The sequence below is a fragment of the Tachypleus tridentatus genome, chromosome 12 (genome assembly GCF_004210375.1).
Source record: "Tachypleus tridentatus isolate NWPU-2018 chromosome 12, ASM421037v1, whole genome shotgun sequence".
NCBI lineage: Eukaryota > Metazoa > Arthropoda > Merostomata > Xiphosura > Limulidae > Tachypleus > Tachypleus tridentatus.
This window is the reverse complement of record NC_134836.1, coordinates 36,424,711-36,443,211: the sequence shown is the minus strand read 5'-3', so window position 1 is coordinate 36,443,211 and position 18,501 is coordinate 36,424,711. Positions and strand designations below refer to the sequence as shown.

Below are 18,501 nucleotides of genomic sequence, written 5' to 3'. Positions count from 1 at the left end.
AATGCCCCCATGGCTGAAAGGGGAAGCATGTTTGGTGTGATGGGAAGTTAAACACCTTAACCACACTGGCCATGCTGGGCCTAGAGTAAAAATGTGTTGGAGAGTCTGGAGGAACATCATCACCTGAAAGTGCAATGGGTGGCCACAGAACCCTATTCTGAAATGTAGACCATACTGATTTATTATACCTCTCTGCTTTACTCATGTAGTCCATAAGTGATATAGTCAAGTTCATGATGCAATTACATTGCAAAGTTATTCACCTACAACCAGTCTTGTGGAACACTTCATCTCTGCTGTGAGCACTGCAAAGCCATGAGAGATAAAGCTCGTGTCAACATGATTGGACAGTGCAGATTTCTGATTGAAGAATACCTGGTTAGGAACCACTTGCCACAGAGAAACATCCATATAAAGAATAAATGAAACAAGAGCCCCTAAAATGAAAATAATATATGAATGTAGACTTATCAAAATTCACACCAAAACTTGAAGAATGGCCATGGTTAGAAGACCAAAGCCCAACAAAGAAGAAGCCATATTATGGTATAAATAATCAAAGATGAACACATCAGTTATAGTCCACATACTCGACTGTAGGATTTCCTCTAATTACCAATGAAGACAAGATGCAAGAGAAAAGATGAAGTGTTGAACCTGATGAGAAGACACCCTGAACAAATTCTGGTGGGAAGAAGACAAGGAGGAATAAGGCAATCAAATCAAACATGGAACCCAAGTGGTAAGGGTAGAAGAGAATAGATCACAAAGAGAGAAAGATTGCCAAGGAAAAAATAGCTGGAAATGGGTAACACTGAAGAAGGTTGTGCAGGCAATATAGCAAAGAATGATATGGACCAGATATAGAAGTCTCTCTAGATCTGGATGAGGGTACAGATAAAAAACATAGAAGGGAAATAGGAAAAAAAAACTTTCCTCTCTAGCCTCCAAAGTTATTGGAAGGAAAGATCAGGATAAAGGAGAAGTCAGGTGAGGTGGTAAAGTGTACATGAAATATCAGTGGTAAACAAATCAGACTCTCAACTTCCTCAGATTAAGAGGAAAAGAAATGTTTTAAGGGAAATGTAAAACATGAAGCACAAAGAAATGGGTTTAAACAGAGGTGAAGTGAGAAAGGAGGACAATGTTAATATCCCAGTTCCAAAGCATAAGCCATCTGGAGGGAATGACAAATCCACGAGGAACACATTAACATGATATAAATGGCAGGGGTAGCAAAATCTTGATGTTATTAAGAAAAACAAAAGTTATGGAATAAGGCAGCCAAGTAACCCAGAACTGAAAGACTGAAAACCTCTGGTCAAAAACCCCTGTAAGAAACTCAGCCAAATAAGTCACAGTTAGTCAGCAAGGAATCTCAAATAGCAGACCTACACCTCCACTGTAAAAGGACATATGGAGCAAGCCAAAATGAAAGCTACTCAAACAGGAGAAACCTGACCTCCTTACCAAAGACTGGATAAAAGCCAAACATGAAGACAAAGAAAGTGAATAGCAGGAGGTAGGACCAGTGACCAAGGGAAAAGATAATAGAGATAAAAGTTGCAGTTGGTGTACTTGTGAAAACCGTGATGCAGCAAGCCAATAGGTAAAGATCAGAAGGAATCAACATGGAGAGGTATGGATGAGAGAAATCACCTGATGAAGTAATCAGACAGAAGGATAAATGTAAAGGAATTTGTGGCCAATCCTGGTAGAAGGCACTGATTGCCAAAGTCCAAGGATCAGATACAAAGGACTACACAAGAGGGGTAATTAGTGATTGAAGGCTGTGACAGATGCATGTGTGTATAGAAAACTCCCACAGACTGCAAAGCCACCAGATCTAAACATAACTCCATCTGATAACTTTTGTGAGGGCAGGAAGGACAATCCACTACGAGACTGAAAGCATCTGGAAAGCGACAAATAATCATATGAATGTGATGTGTGTGTGTGTGTGTGTGTGTGTGTGTGTGTGTGTGTGTGTGTGTGTGTGTGTGTGTGTGTGTAGGCCCAATACAGAAAATCTAATGTATGAAGGCAGATAAACCTTGACCAGTTTCCCCTTGGTGATTGATATGTGCAACCACTCTAGAACTGTCTGAATGAATCATCATCAGACAATATCTGGTGAGAGGAAGGAAGTGACTTAAAGCCTAACAGACCTCAAGAAGCTCATGGACACCAATATAAAAAGACTGCATGTTGAGAGACTAACAATCTGAAGCCTCTTGGTGACTGGCTCATGCACCCCAACCTAGACCTAGAAGGGATGCATCCAAGAACAAATGTAAATCTAGATGAGGAGAATGAAGCAGGACACCCTCGGATATATGGGCTACATCAAACCACCAAAGCAAATCATTCAACGAGGTATGAGAAAGGGTACTGGGAGCTGCCAAATGATCCCAAGAAAGGTTTCACTGATTGTGAAGATCCCACTGAAGGAACTGTATATGTGCACAACTGTCACTGAAGGCCTCATGCCCAAAAGTGATAAAAGATTGTGAGCAGAATGTCAGAAAGCTAATAATTACATGGAAAAAAGTCAAAGAAAACTGGGTGTAATTGAGATGAGCTTTGAGAAAGACACCTAAATGGGAAAGATACTGGATAGGTCAAAGGAAGGACTTCTCCAATTTGATTAACCAAGCACCAGAAAAATCTAACCAGCATAGCTGGCCAACTCCAGTTCAGAATGAGCCAGAAGAAAGCAGTTGTCCATATAGCGATGGAATGACACGAAGATGGTAAACAAAAGCATAAGGTCAGAATCAAGCCAGAAGGGTAGGATATGAAAATGGTTAACCATCTCATAATGGACAAACCAAAGATACAGGTGAGACCATGCTAAGATAGGGATATGTAGATAAGAATTAGCAACATCCACCTTGGTCATTCATAAATCCAGAGGAAAACACATACTGTGGGATGAAAAAACAGGGTAAAACAGGGCAGTTGAATGAATTGACTGAGGCAGGACAAACTGATGAGAACCCTCCAAGACAGCGAAGGGGGGAGATATTCAGTCACTCTCACAAGCAGAGCAAGTTTTAGGAAGGAAGGAGCAGCCTGGAAATAAAAGTAAACAGCAAAATGTAAATAGTAGGAATAAGATAAATATAAGAACATATTTCATTGAAAAGGATGCAGAAAGACATGTCCATAAGAAGAAGGGACTCTAGATGCTAGAATCCCCAAGAGAGACAAGAACCTCACATGTAGGATGAAAAGGAGACATGAGAGTCTTAGAAATTAGAAATTACATGCCTTGGAAATGTAAAGGAGAAGAGTGAGTTCACTCACCAAAATAAATAATAAGCTTCTCAAATGAATCAGATAGTGAATGAAAGTCAACACTGACTGAGGGGCATGAATAGTCAACTCAAGTGAATAGACATTATCTAAAAGTTGAACAAATAATGTCTCCCACAGCAATGCCAGAAAATGCCCAATGTCTATATAGTAGTGGAAATGAAGACCCAAAAAAGTGCATCCTCAGTGTGAAAGCCCTCAGGATGTAGTTGAGAACAGATAGGCTCAGGCTCTGAAAACAGAGAAAACTCCCGAGATAGAACTTGCATAATCCAATGGTTTTCTGTAAATTTCCAAATGAATAAAACTACCAAAAGAACAAATTTTAGGGGTGGTACCATAAGCAACTGATCTCTGAACCCCATAATGGTTGGCCTATTGGAAGGGGGAACACAAGGAAGGGTCTTATGATGAGGAACTCCCTAAAAAAACTTCTGAATCTCAATGAAGCAAATCCCAGAAACAAAGAAATCAGAACAGCATGAAGAATGGTTTCATGCAAACCTCTTCAGTAAAGCTATCAAGGTTATAATGCAGAGCCATAATGGGTAAAGAGAAAGTCAAAGAGGAGAAACAGAAGACACCTAAGCTGGAAGAAGGAAATCAAAGAACTGGAAAAAAGTTGGATGACAATCAGAGTTGCACTGCATGCAAGAAGATCTCAAAAGAACCAGCAGAAACAACTTGATTAAGAAAAAAAAAATCACATACCTAAGTTATCAGAGCATCAAAGGACAAGAGTAGATTATATCTAATCCTCATCACATCAGGTTGTAGAAAGACATGGTCAAAACTGTAGAAAGACAAAGCAGACATATCAGAATCAACAGACACAGAAGGCTGTGAGACCTTGGTGTGAAAGAACACAAGATAGTGCAAACCGATGATATCCAATGGTAGTAACATTGTATACCACCAGAATACCTTCAGTCACAACTAAAGAAAAATAAGGCAACTCCTTTGAAAGAGAGTTTTACCTCTGTGGAATTAAAAACATGGATATGATAAATTGTATTGAAGATCTGTAAACCTAAATTAAGTAAAAAGTATCAACATAATTACAATTTCTACTTTTTTTTTCTTACATGTTTTTCCTCTAGTACCAACAATGAGGAATACATTCTGATCACACTCTGGGAACAAAGGTGCACATTCCTTCTCTTTGTGACAAGTGCTTTTAAAATTACTCAAGAATCCCCCCTAATTTTCAATGAAACTACTACATGTTGTGATGGAAAATAAATGGTTTTGCACGGTATAAAGCATATTTTAAAACATTAACACACTTTTACCAAAGCTTCTGGAAAACACCCTTAGTTATTAATGGGTCCATCATCATTAAAATATGTATTAATTTTATGGTAGGGTACTGAATAAACTGTGTAAAGGTCAAAAGCTGCCACAAAAATTGAGATCAAAAGAAGGTAATGGAGAAGAGGAACTTGCCGACCTACAGAGAGATACAGTGAATGGATACATCACAGATACCATGAACATACAAAACATTTCAGCTCATGTACTTTTACCAAAATCCATTATGCATGATATGACAAATAAACTGAAAACTAAAACTAAAATGTAGAATACTGTTCCAATATTAGCAAAATCATTAACTCCATATCTAATCTGCACTTTGAAACAAAAGTTCAGGACTGCAGCCAAGATATCAAATATGCATAAAGAACTCAATGTTATTTATAAAAGCTATTAATGTTAAGATATTGGCTCTAATTATGGTAGAGTATTGAAGGAATTAGACATTAAAATATGTTTTAAAACCAAGTTTAATGTATGAATCTGTTAAGAGTTGGAACAATCAGCTACACACACAATTTTATATTTCTCAGAACTAGCAAAAGGTGAAAGCATACCTTTTCATCCTTTATAAAACTCCTGTTTACCTTTTGTCAAAATCACCAAATAAACCCAAATGCAGATAAATGTATGTTTTTATAAATACGTGCTTTACACAAAAGAAAAAAACTAGTAGTCTGAAGTTTCAAAATTAGCCCAGCAGATTTGAAAAGATTGACTGCTGGTTTGCTACAGAATTAAGCCAAATTCCAATAGGCAATCAAAGGTTATTTTCATCTCTAAAAAACTGAATTTATTAAACATACGTTCTCTAAAAATTTGCATTTTCAAACATACCTACTTTTAGAGTCAATAACACCAAATTTAGAATAACAAAGTTTGAAAAGCATTAGAGGATGAATAAAATTAATAAAACTAAAAGGTCTATCCAGATAATATGATATTACTGAGTTAATATCACTGTTTAAATTCTCTATGCTATTCACTGTAATGTTTTATTTTTTACAATGATGGTCTGGCACCCATTAACTTATTAAATGTTGGCTATGTAACAATGTAGTCACATTTTCAGTATTTTTTACATTCACAGAAAAAGAAAAAATGATTTACTATCATATATAATAACTTAGATTAATCAATGTCAACCATATAGTCCTAAAGTAATCAAACAAAGTTAAAATAATGTATATTATAGTTGGTGGTAAAAAAATTTTAATTATTATAACTTTACCTTACAAAGTTTGAAACTCTAATACAGAATAACAAAACACAGCCTAACCAGTTAACATTAGTTTTATTGTGATGACAACAACTAGTCCTATCAAAAGGCTAATTAACTTTTTCTTACCAAACATCTATTTCTTTTGAATATATGCAGCCAAGTCTTTTTTTTAAAAAAAAAGATGTTTGGAGCAATAAAACATTTTTCACATTGCATTATACAAGAAACAAGTAGTAACGTAAACCAAAACTTCTTGTCTACATAATCCAGAATTCTGAGAAAACAACTTCTGGGTAATTCACCCTTTTGCAATAAGTCAAGGGTTAAAGGCCACGTTATCATGTTTGTTGACTTGCATTCAAAATTTTATAATATTGCACGAGTTAATTTCTTAATTTAAAAGTAAATATTAAAAGAGCACATCCAAATATAGATTTTAGTGAGTCATGAGGTATGCTGAATGTAGCACTATTTAAAATTAGATGTTTGTGATGTCATAATACTAATTCAATAACTTTGTACAAATTAGGAACTAAAATAACTAATATTGAGAAGCTAGAATATCAAATAAGAACCTCATATATCTTTATTTTGCTGAGATATGGCTTATCCACTGAATTCAATATGGTGGTCCCATTCAACTCTCTATTTTTTGAAACAGTCCCTTACATGCACTTACTTCAACATATGACAGTGAATAACCAATCAACAGCTTAGAATGTTCCCAGTGGTTTTCCCCCTGGATTTCAAACTTCCTAACAGTTAGAACAGCTCAAAAGCTTATCAAAATCTTTCAAAATAACTGCAGGAGTGCCCCAAGGATCCATCCCCTCACCACTCTTTTACATTATTTTCATTAGTGATATACCTTCCTAGTCTAACTTACACTCACAATTCACAATACGCTGACAACACTGGTATCTGGATCATTTCTAGAAACCCACTAATGGCCATGTCTCATGTTGAGGGAACACTAGGTACTGTCGTGAGCTGGAGCAACAAGGGGAAAGTGATTTTTTTTACAGGAAATTAAAAAGGCACAGAAAAACTCTAGAAAAAGTAAACATCTCACTCAGCAACTTGCCTATTAACATGAGCAAGCACATCACATTTCTTGGCATCACTTTCAACTCCAGATTAACATGGAAAAAACATGTCAACAACATACACTTATCCATCAAAAACGCATTTTACATTTGATGACCACAACTAGCAAACACTCAAATCGCTCACCAGAAATATACAAGGCTTACATCCATCTGTTAATAGAATATGGATGTCAAGTCACATACAATATGTCTAACAACACACTGCAGAAGATCCAAATGCAGCAATATAAAATAGTAAGGGAAGCAAATCGACTACCAACTTACACACCTGTAAACTATATACACAAAATCAGTAATCTACCCACCCTCAGAAACAGGCTCACAGAAATATCATACAAATATTACTTAAAAGCAGAACACAGAAACAATCTTACTATGTCATTAAACAAATCAGCCAGCACTCCAAGCAGAACACAGAAACAATCTAACTATGTCATTAAACAAATCAGCCAGCACTCCAAGCAGAACACAGAAACAATCTTACTATGTCATTAAACAAATCAGCCAGCACTCCTACAAAATACATCTCACCATACAATATATTTCAACAATCACAAATTGCTCGACAAAATACATAATTATAAATAAGGTGAATATGTGTTTATGTTTATATGTATTTCTTTTCAGATCTGGGCACAGGACAGGTAAAACATTCTGTGCCTGTCCTGTGAAATTGGTTTTTCTTAGGGCACTCCTGTTTCCCCCCACATCCAAATCTCAGGCATTGGATCTTTAGATCCCAGCCAAGGCAATATCCTCTGTTGGCCCCAAATTGTGCTTTTTGAGTTGATGTTTCATTTCATTTTGCCCGCTGTTTGAACTACGGACTCCAGTCTGGCCTACTTCCCTTGTGTCACCTTTGTCTCGCTCTCCTTTCTCACCCATCATTTTCATACTCCCCAACTTCACTTCATCACCTTAAACAAGTAAAAAAAAAATGCAAGAAAACTCCCATGTAAAAGTAAATAAACTTCCATGAGCAGGGACAAAGAGGAACTACAACATTCCTGACCACCCCTGTTGGGGAAAGAATTCATCAGCTTTCTCTCTCTCTAAACTAAACCTCTACCAAGTTCGTTTCATTTACAGCAGCAACTGAATTCAAAGGTTATAGCAAGAAGAAATAATTGTTTCCTTTATTTCTTGATTTATTGTTCTATATTTTAAGAAAAATAAAAGTTCAATAATTTGTTTCTATAATAATAATATATATATATATATATATATATAATAATTGAAACATGACTATATTACAAAATACTAGTACACAGCCAAGCCAGGGAAGACTAATGGTCAGTTTTATATTACTGGATAGGTGCATTGGATGCACGTGCACCACATCAATACAAGTTACGTAATGTTAGATATGCACAACTGGAAGGTCAAAATAATAAAAACAATATATATGTTAATATGTAACATAAGACTAAAGAAATTTAGACTATACATTTGTATTTTTGTGTCACGATATGCAGTCATTCTAGCAACAAAAAGCATAATTTATATTCACTTCCTAATATTTTGGTTACAAGATTGGTTAAATGACAAACCCCACATGGTTAGAGTATAGAAAATAACAAGAAATATAAAGTATTACTGAAAAAAACATATTTAGGAGGTTTTAGAGATTACACAAATAATATTTGAGATATTTTGGGGTGAAGAATAGTTTTTTAATCATAACATGTAATCACTTTGCACTAAGACTAGTAATGAATCACACTATTTTCACAAACAAATATTTAGTTAAAATATTTCATTAAAAACTCTGATATTTTGTGTACAAAAAGCTTGCAATCTCTACTGAAAGTAGAAGATACACATGCTTTATCAAAAGTTATAACACAATTACTTAATGTGTGCAAGCATGTAGATAAACTTGTGTATATTATACCGAGCCCACTAAGAAAGTGTTAATGCAATTCCTACAACTTGTGTTTAAGTTCTGGTCCAAACCTACTTAAGCAACCAGTCAGCTATCAACCCACCATTGTGTCAGACTAGAAAAAAAAAAAGAGGTGGGCAGAGCAACTGTCTTTGATTCAGTAATGTAGCAATATCTGACTAAAGAGAAAAAACAGGGTGTTCTTACTTCATTTTCTCGTTTGTCAAAATCAGCAATACAAGTTCATAAGTTTGTACAACACTACAGACTTTGTGTTTGGATATCATAAACACCTAGTATGAACCAGTGCTGCATTCAGTACATCACGTGACACAAAAAAATCAGATGTGTTGTTTTAATATTTAATTTTGAATTAAGAAAGTAACTAATGTATAATACTAAAAGTTGAATACCATATAAATTCATAAAACTATCATTCAAATTCTGAATGCAAGTCAACAAACACAATAACATGGCTTTTGATCCATGAGGTTAGGAATAAAAATAAATGTAATTAACAGATTTACCACGAAGAGCAACAGCCAACAACTGCCATAATAAGCTGAGAAATATCATTTATTTCATGTGTCAAAGATATGGTTCTTCTCTTCACTAGGAACCAGTTTCAATCAATTCTATTTTTAAATATTTCACTTTTTATTTAGAGTTGAGAGCATGGCCACCAAAGATTCACCAAACTGGCTGGTCCTTCAGAATAATTCCAATGTCAAAGTGTACAATATGTAACACACCCTATCACTGATGTATATTGTTATTTCAAACACGTGCACATTGGAACCTCATGCTTAGGAAACCATTAAAGAAATTACTGTTTCATGTAATCAAGCATTTCCTTCCAGAATACCATAAGTCCAATATCATGCCTTCAAAATTCAGGTCTAACTGAACAAATAATTTCATGTAAATAAATATTTATCATTTGACAAATCAATACAAACATACCAAGTTTTCATATGATGCTGCTCTGTTCTGATAAAAGGTGGCCAAATCACCTTTCCTGTCTTCAGGACAAACCTTAATTGCTTCAGTGTAACACTCAATAGCTTTATCATATTTTCCCTCTTTAAAGTACTTGTTTCCTATATTTTTGCAAGTCTTTGCTTTCTCATAAGGATCCTAAAAAGATAAGCATATTTGTATATAAACAGACACAAATACACACTGATCAACAAAATAGAAGGAAATGTACAGTATTAAGAAAAGGTATCATAACAATAATAACAAACTGCACAGTGATATATAAAAAAAATTAGATAAAACAGATAAAATAAATCCAAGTTTCTGATATTTTCACAAACTTAAAAATCAGAAGTTTTTATTTTTTTAACACATTAAATAATTTGCATCAATGAAGTCTTTACATGGGTGGCACTTCCACTAATCACCAAAAAACAGATGAGGAAATGTCACACTTTGAAAATTAAAAATATACAGAAGTCTGAATCAGTGATATTTCAACTGATGAGAAAATGGTATATAAAAAAAATTAGATAAAACAGATAAAATAAATCCAAGTTTCTGATATTTTCACAAACTTAAAAATCAGAAGTTTTATTTTTTTTAACACATTAAATAATTTGCATCAATGAAGTCTTTACATGGGTGACACTTCCACTAATCACCTAAAAACAGATGAGGAAATGTCACACTTTGAAAATTAAAAATATACAGAAGTCTGAATCAGTGATATTTCAACTGATGAGAAAATGGTCATTTCTTTTGTCTAGATATACAAGCTTCTTTATGTTGTTTTCCCCACATCTTGTTATAACTTGAAGGAATTACAAGTTCATTGAAATATTTTTTCATTCAAATATGTTTCCACTATGAAATGTTTTCAGTTTCACTGCAAATCATATGGTAGAGATATGTAATAGTGAAAAAGCTCATGAAGCCTTATTACGGTACATTTAGTATCCGCCATCTTGCAACTTACATGAAGTACTGTCCAAGATCATGATGCAAGTGTTCTTTAAAAGAATAAGGAATCTTCATCATTTTGTTTGTATGAGATATACATTACTTACACTACCAATGTTACAAATTAAATCAAAGTGCTGGTCTACATTACGTAAACTTTATCAAATTCAAATAATTTAATTCCTGTATCATATGCATGGTATATAAGATTTCAGTATGAACAAAATATAACACTTCTCTCACATTTTAAGTTTAAATTATCCTCAAATAAATCAAATGTTTCTTCTTTGTTTTTTTCAACTGAATGCTTTCTGTAATTTCTTTAGATACTTTCACTGCATGAAAAACAAATGATGCAGTGAAGTATTTTAGAAATAAGAAACTTTATATGACCTTTGACACTATTACTGCCCTCCCTAGAACAAGAAGCTTCAAAGGTCAAAATAACAGACCTGTAAAGTGATGTGACCACATTCGTGGTGGGTGTATACAATGGTATAAATAGAAAATAAATGCATGCTGAACATTCAGATGATATACTAATAAATATGACTAAGTGAATTTCTTGATCAAATGTTTCGGACATCACAAAAAATATTTGCCTTACTAAAGAGAAAAATTAAATGATATCCCTTAAAATAATTTTATATTGATTTCAATTAAGTTTGTTCAAAACATTTTACATAGATTTATGTTTTTCATCCAGCTTCTCAAGTCAAAGCCAACCACTGCATGTCACATTTAATTAGTTGTCTCATAATAATATTCCCAACTTAATGAAATACTTTCCAATTCTTAGTCTATTTCTCAATACCCCAAAGTACTTGCTCAGACTCTGTAAACTGCTGAAAGTAAGAAAAAAACATCCAAGATGAGGATGGAGCCAAGATTAAGTAGATATTTTTTTAAATGCCGATTTTTGTTCTATGACAACATCTAAGCTATCTTGAGTTACCTTAAAATCATAAACAGTGGCACACAGACTGCTGTGGCTGATCATTACATGCAGGGGTATATGTACTTCAAGGTTTCTCCAAGGAAATAAAATGTTAGAAACTTGTGACAATAAACTAATTTTATAGCTCATGTCACTAGCCTCATGGACCTACTTTGAACTACACTGCAGAAGAGGGAGTATTCACAAATCTAACCATGGATGGCACTTATAACTTTTGCTATGCAGTTGCATTTATATAGGTAAGTCTTCAATCAACTTCTCAAACAACCTTATCAAAATGACTATGCTGTCTAAAAGGACACAAAGGTGCTAAAGCTGACTATTTGAGGTCAGCACATTCGCTTTCATGAAGATGATAGTTACAACTAAGTCAGAGTGCAAAGAGAAGATCTCAATTGGAATGTTTCTCTTTTGTGACTATAATCTTAATGAGATTAGTGTGTGCAATGATAACTTTTGTGCCTGCTAAGGAGTAGAATGCTCACTGTGATATGTCATAATATTCTTGGTAGGGCCTATTCACCTAATCATCACCTGAATAAGCAGTATTCACTGTTGCTTATTCACCAACTCTTTGGCTGAAAAAGCAACACAAGATTGCTTATTCACCTGATCATTTCTCAATTACAAGAGTGCATGTTTTGTCATCACTTTAAAGTAGGGAAAACCATTCCTGTCAAGATTTTAATGGCAGCACTTGTATAAAAAAAGTGTTCAACAAGGAAAGAAATGGGAAGGAGAAATGTTCATCAATAGAGCCTAGTAGTCTAACATGAGTGCTCAGGCTAGGAGGGCCATCTTACAATTCCTGATGGTTATGAAGAGCCCCAGAGGCCCTTTTGCAAAATTCTGAATACTAGAAACTCAAATTTGGAATCTCAAAATATGGATCCAATATGTGTGCAATCTTCCAAACAGTAACTTTGTTAAGACAAGTGCACTATGATGGCATTCTTATACAAGAATGTGTGTGTGGTTGTTTGAATAAGTGCTAGTGCTACTCACTATTAAACAAACATCAGGCAAAAAGCCACAACGAACATTCTAACAAGTCAACCAAGCTATTTACTGTATCCTCACAAACCTTGCAGCTATAAACCCTGTGATTTTGATAACCTCGGCAGACTGTGAAAATAAAGTCGATATATTCAACGCACCTGAGATTTACAATAACAGATACAATGGTCCAAAATTGGATCAGACTACAGAACCAGTTTAACCATAGTTCTCCATGCTGCCTAAGTTCTCAAGTTTGTTTTTTAAAAATCTCCTTTTTTCTTCAATAAATATTAAAGCTAAAAAAGCTAAATAAACGTCTTTTGGTTAACCAAGGTGCATGGTGACAAGGTAAGATCATTACGAACGGGTTAAAACAGATTTCTAAGTTAGGGTTCGTTGTTTTCTGACTCGTAATCATTTGTATTACTAAACTTAATAATAGAGACACCACTTAATTTTAAATATTCCATCAATTCAATTATTTTATACTTATAATGCCTATTTACTACAAACTTACCTTGGATAAAACCTCTTCGTCAGTTTTGTTTTTCTGAAAATTACGTCTTGAGAGCAATGCCTCCTCAGTCTGAGATGATGCTTTCGGCGTAACAGATTTTGCCGACGTCGGGTTCAGGCTAGATTTAGGCTTCAGGCTATCTTTTCCATTTATCAAAGACTCATCACCACGTTTTGACTTAGATTTCTTATAATACCAATATCCCAATCCAATTGCCACCGGTGCTCCAATTGCTAACGCATATGTCCATTTTGACCACCCTATATCATTTTTTGGCAAATTCCCCTCACTTCCAAATCTGCGTGACGCCATATTACTTCGATTTGTGGGCACGAGGTGATAAGCGCGTCCTCTCCGCAGAAAATACAAAATTTTACATCAAGATAGTATCGTAACAATAAATGCATTGCTTAGCCATTTTAACGTTACTGTTACTATCGTTTTAGTAAAAAATGTTAAACTTTTACTTACGCAGTTGAATAGTACTTGTAGTTATATCTCATATAAATAAAAAACATTAAAGAAAATATCCAGGACTATAATGAGATTTATCTTCGTTAATATTATCAGTTCTATTTTCTAGTGTGAATGATTTTCGTCGAAGGAAGTTTTAATATAAATATTTAAGCTTAATTTTAACATGTTAGTAAATTCAAATCGGAAAAGTAACAAAAGACAGTTTATTTATTTTATGTTTGAATCATTATTGGAGTTTTATTTTCAATAACATTTTAATCGAAAGCATAATGTCTTTTATTTTATCTTTATCTGCGTCCCTATGCAAGTTTATGATAATTTTCTGGACTTACAAAGCCAAAATCAGTGTCTAATTCCCCGCGATGGACAGAGCGTAGTTTTGACCTAAGAAAAATCTTTGACAACAAACTACACTTGTTTAAAATATGTCTGTCTTTAAAGTATACGTTTAATGCTGTAAGTATATTATGATTATAATCAGTGTTGGGTTAAGTAACTTAAATAAATATGTAAAATCATAATGTTGTTGTTTAACTTTAGCTCGTGATACACCTGTGGTATTTGAATATGTCATGTCTATCTTCTTTTAATATTATAATATTTGTTTTGAATTTATCCCTTCTTCTGTATATTTGCAAGTTAAAAAAATCATTCATTCTTAATTCCCTTTGTTTTTTTGTTGTTTTCATAGTGGATAAAACCTGCTATTGTCCTAGGAGGATATTGCTCAATACAACACGTTGCATTGGGATGTCAAAATGAATGTGCTTCAGTAGTCGTTTAGGTGGTATCTGAAGATTATACTCCCACTTATGCTGTAATGAAAATGACAAATCACGGAATTAGCTCTTGTTGTACTTGGTATATACTAGGTTTCTTGTGTTTTGTGGAATATCACGTTTAGTCGGTCAGGGACTGCATCTTCATTTCTCCAGTTATTTTTGAAACGTTACATTTGGTTATATAGTCTATAATATATCTTTAAATTGTTTAATCAGGGGAAGAGAAACAGTTAATCAAAGAAGATATCCAGTCAGAGAAACATTCCATTGTACTTATTCAAGAGAGTACACACGATGTTTTGTTTAATGCTTAATAAAGATTGTTAATTTTCTATTACACTTTATGTCTATTTTCGTAATTTCATTTTACACTGCCTCAGTAACAGATGTAGTATTACTCCGGAAGGGATATCTTGAGTGAATATCTTATTAGCTAGTAAATCCACACGATACGGCTATAAATTTAATTCAGTTTCACCTGAGTATACTACACACACAAAATAAGATATAAAAGGATTTTATTACTACAAAAACCATCTGAGAAATAGTTTTTAAGTAATCAAAATACAAAAATTATTTATTCTTTTTTAAAATTATAATACAAAACTAAGAAAAATTAGTCACTAAATTATAATTTTACCATTCTATCTTTAGTTCAACCTAAAGTAACAACTTTAAAATTTAACCTTTATATCATTCTAGTAAAATAGGTCTTCTATCTCGTAGAATAAAACAGAAGTAAAAGACACCTAACGACTAGCCTCTGGAATCAACCACCTAAAGTGGAATTGGAATAGAATTAACGAATCCACTGAGCCTCTTCTGCTGGTGAAATTAAGGCAGAACACTTTTCATCCTATAACAGATTAATATTTTCATAATTACACATTATAACTAGAAGTTAAGAAGTCAACTGAATTAATGATAATAAGGTACATGTATTGTCGTGTATAACGTAAATATTAAATAAAATAAATTTAAATAAGCAAGTTAAAAATGTGAAATATTTAAATCGCAAAATATTCGCTCACTTCGATATCCTCCAATAGACTGTCATTCGATTGGTCTCGTAACTATAAAATGAAACAACTTTCATCTAAGATTCTGCCTCTCAAGCAACTCCTTGTAGTCGGTAATTCTAAAAATTTAAGAATGAAAGTAGAAAGAATTTATAACAATATGTCAATCACATTATATCTACCATATCCAATGATAACGAGATCTTTTGCCTAATACCAAAAATCATCAGGCCAGTTGGAATAGGTCAGACAAAGTAACGATTCAGGTGGTACTTCTATAACCCCAGGCAACAACAACATTAATAACCTTTGTTCACTGAAAAATGCATTTAAGGATGTTTCTTGAGGATAATATTGAGTACCTTATTCTTTCATTAGTGCATCAACATTTGTACAGAAACACAAGTTATTTTGCATGCTGTAGTGAGAAACAATACTATGATGGCGATTTTGGTAAATTGAAACTCATGTTCCTGGAGCTGATAATTCCAATTTCTGTAAATGAGAGCCAAGACATTCCCCATGCTGCTTTAATATAGACAAGTCACAAATTATATCATTTAGCTTTTCTTGTATGATCAGAGGAAGCCGTTTATTTTGAGGTGACAGCAGAACAGAATTACTACATAAAAAGAACGAGGACGATTAATTGTCTTCTTCGCAGGACAACTCTTCTTCTTCTGTTTCCCAATTTGCTGGTGGATGTGGAATTGGAAGATCATCCTCATAAAGTACTTATTTCATTTCAGATGCAAAATTTGGGTATTTAATATATTGTTTTGACTAAATGTAAAGAAATTTAGTCATGCAAAAATAACAGTCAATTAGATGATATTTGGGCACATGTCATATCATGGGAACTTCAAACGGCGTGGATGCTCTTTTTTTAGTCAGCCACTGTGTGTGTCAAACCAGATTTGCAATCTGTACAACACATTTGTAGAACCCTATGTTTTTCTTTGGTCACCAGTTTTAAACCCAAGATAATGATAGTACGTTACCTTCACCTTGTGTGTGATGCTTTCCCTTCGTGAAACTTAATCATTTCCGAGAAATGTAGCAGAAATTATTCAGATATTTTTTGCACTATATTTGAACAGGATGCAGCGAACATTTTAAACGCATTTCTAATAAATATAAAAGGACTTCTGTTTATAGAACAAGAGTTAAAAATAAACAACAATAACAAAGTTTAGTAGAGTTTAGTTATATCGCGGGCATGATGTGAGGAAAAAGATCGGACTTCGTTTTGATTGTGCGCATAGTAAGACAGTTATCAACTGAGCTAGTTAAATGCAACTGCGACAAAGGCGTCTGACTCTACCTTTTTTGTGCTCAGTTGAGCTTCTCTAATGTTCTACCAAAATGAGCACATGATGGTTTTGTGATTCCTAGACAGGATAGATGAGCATGGGAATGAAGGAATAGTGGTGCAATATACTACAATGATACTGAGAAAAAATAGTATATATGAACAATATACTTGGAATTTTACACCAATATACTATAGTTAATGTTTACAGTTTAAAAATGCATGCTTTTTACCCATTAAATTATCCAAGTAAACTTATTATGTTGTCCAGAAATAAATGTCGTTTTTGAATTGCGAAGTTTGGGAAAGTATAAACCAGTGTTGTAAGCATGCTTTAATCAAAGTAACTACCATTTGTTTAAACACACTTTTCCCAATGTGTTTAACAACGCTGTTTATGACCCTGCTAAAGAAATAAATATTTCTATGGTCAGTGAACATCCTGAAAGCTTCTTCTGCAGCTACCTTATTTTGAAAGCGTTTATTGTTTAAAACTTGTCAAAGTGCTTGAAAAAATGAAAATCTGCAGGGGAAAGGTCTGGAAAGTAAAGTGGATGAGGCAGAACCTCGATTTCCAATTCGTTCAATTTTCGAAGCGTCATCCATGACAGATCTCATAACGCCGATTTTGTTCATCTTCAGTCAGCTCATGTGGAACCTACTTATCCAGTTTCTTCGTTTTTCCAGTTGCACTTAGGTGGTTGGCAATACTTGATTTACTTGTACCTAGCTTTTCTACAAGCCCACGTACTGATGTACGAGGATCTGTTTCAACTGCTTCCCTTAATCTGTTTTCATCTAAGGATGGTTTCCTTCCACGACCTTGGTGGTCTTCAAGACTTTTATCTCCATGTTGAAACCGCTGGAATAATGCTGAAATGTACGATCAATAACAGATCTATGGCCAAATGGCTGGTTGATGTTCCGTGTAGTTTCGGTAGCGAAACTTACTCTGTGTAGAGTTGAAACAGTGGACAATTAAGACACCTTGTAAGCGACAAACAATGGATTAAACCAACCAACCAACGATAAGTTACTCAATATTCAGCTTCTAAATGTCATCGTGAGAATTCTGACACTTATTTCTGAACATCCTAATAATTTCACAGCATGAATCTATTGTACTGAGTCCATTGCATGGTATTTTATATAATGCTGATGATATATTGTGATGTTACAACAACTAAAACTCTAGAGGTGATAGACAGATTCAGACTACGTTATCAATTTACCTCGAATCACTCAAGTTTTCCTCAGTAGCAGTGTTATCAATGTATGGTCAAAAGCGTCATCTAGTTCAAGTTAGTGGAACATAATTCATATAACTCAGTATTATTAACACCATATTATCTCCAGCTGGTACAGTGGTAAGTATACAGGTTTACAACACTAAAATCAGGCATTTGATTCCCCTCGCTAGACTCAGCAGATAGCCCGATGTGTCTCTTTGCTATAAGAAAACACACACTAATACAATATTAATGATTTTATTTTTTACCTGATTAACTTTATCCGTCAATCAGAATTCGCAAACTACCAAACTGTCTTATTTTTCCTGCAGCGAGTCAAGTAATGAAAACATCAGGTAGAACACCACATTAACAATTCTCTGAACTTAAGAGTGAAAGGGAAAAAGAGTGTACAAATA

The 18,501-nt window shown here is 34.0% G+C and overlaps 1 protein-coding gene across 1 annotated transcript in view; it reads right to left on the bottom strand.

Moving 5' to 3' along the window:
• Nucleotides 1-13,689, bottom strand: part of Tom70 (translocase of outer membrane 70) — a 48,033-nt gene extending 34,344 nt beyond the window's left edge. The window contains exons 1-2 of the mRNA XM_076474087.1: nucleotides 13,264-13,689; nucleotides 9,812-9,985 (exon numbers count right to left, since the gene is read on the bottom strand). Coding sequence (XP_076330202.1) covers nucleotides 9,812-9,985; nucleotides 13,264-13,575 — 486 coding nt within the window. The 5' untranslated portion in view covers nucleotides 13,576-13,689. The remainder of the gene's footprint in view (nucleotides 1-9,811; nucleotides 9,986-13,263) is intronic.
• Nucleotides 13,690-18,501: the final 4,812 nt, after the last annotated feature.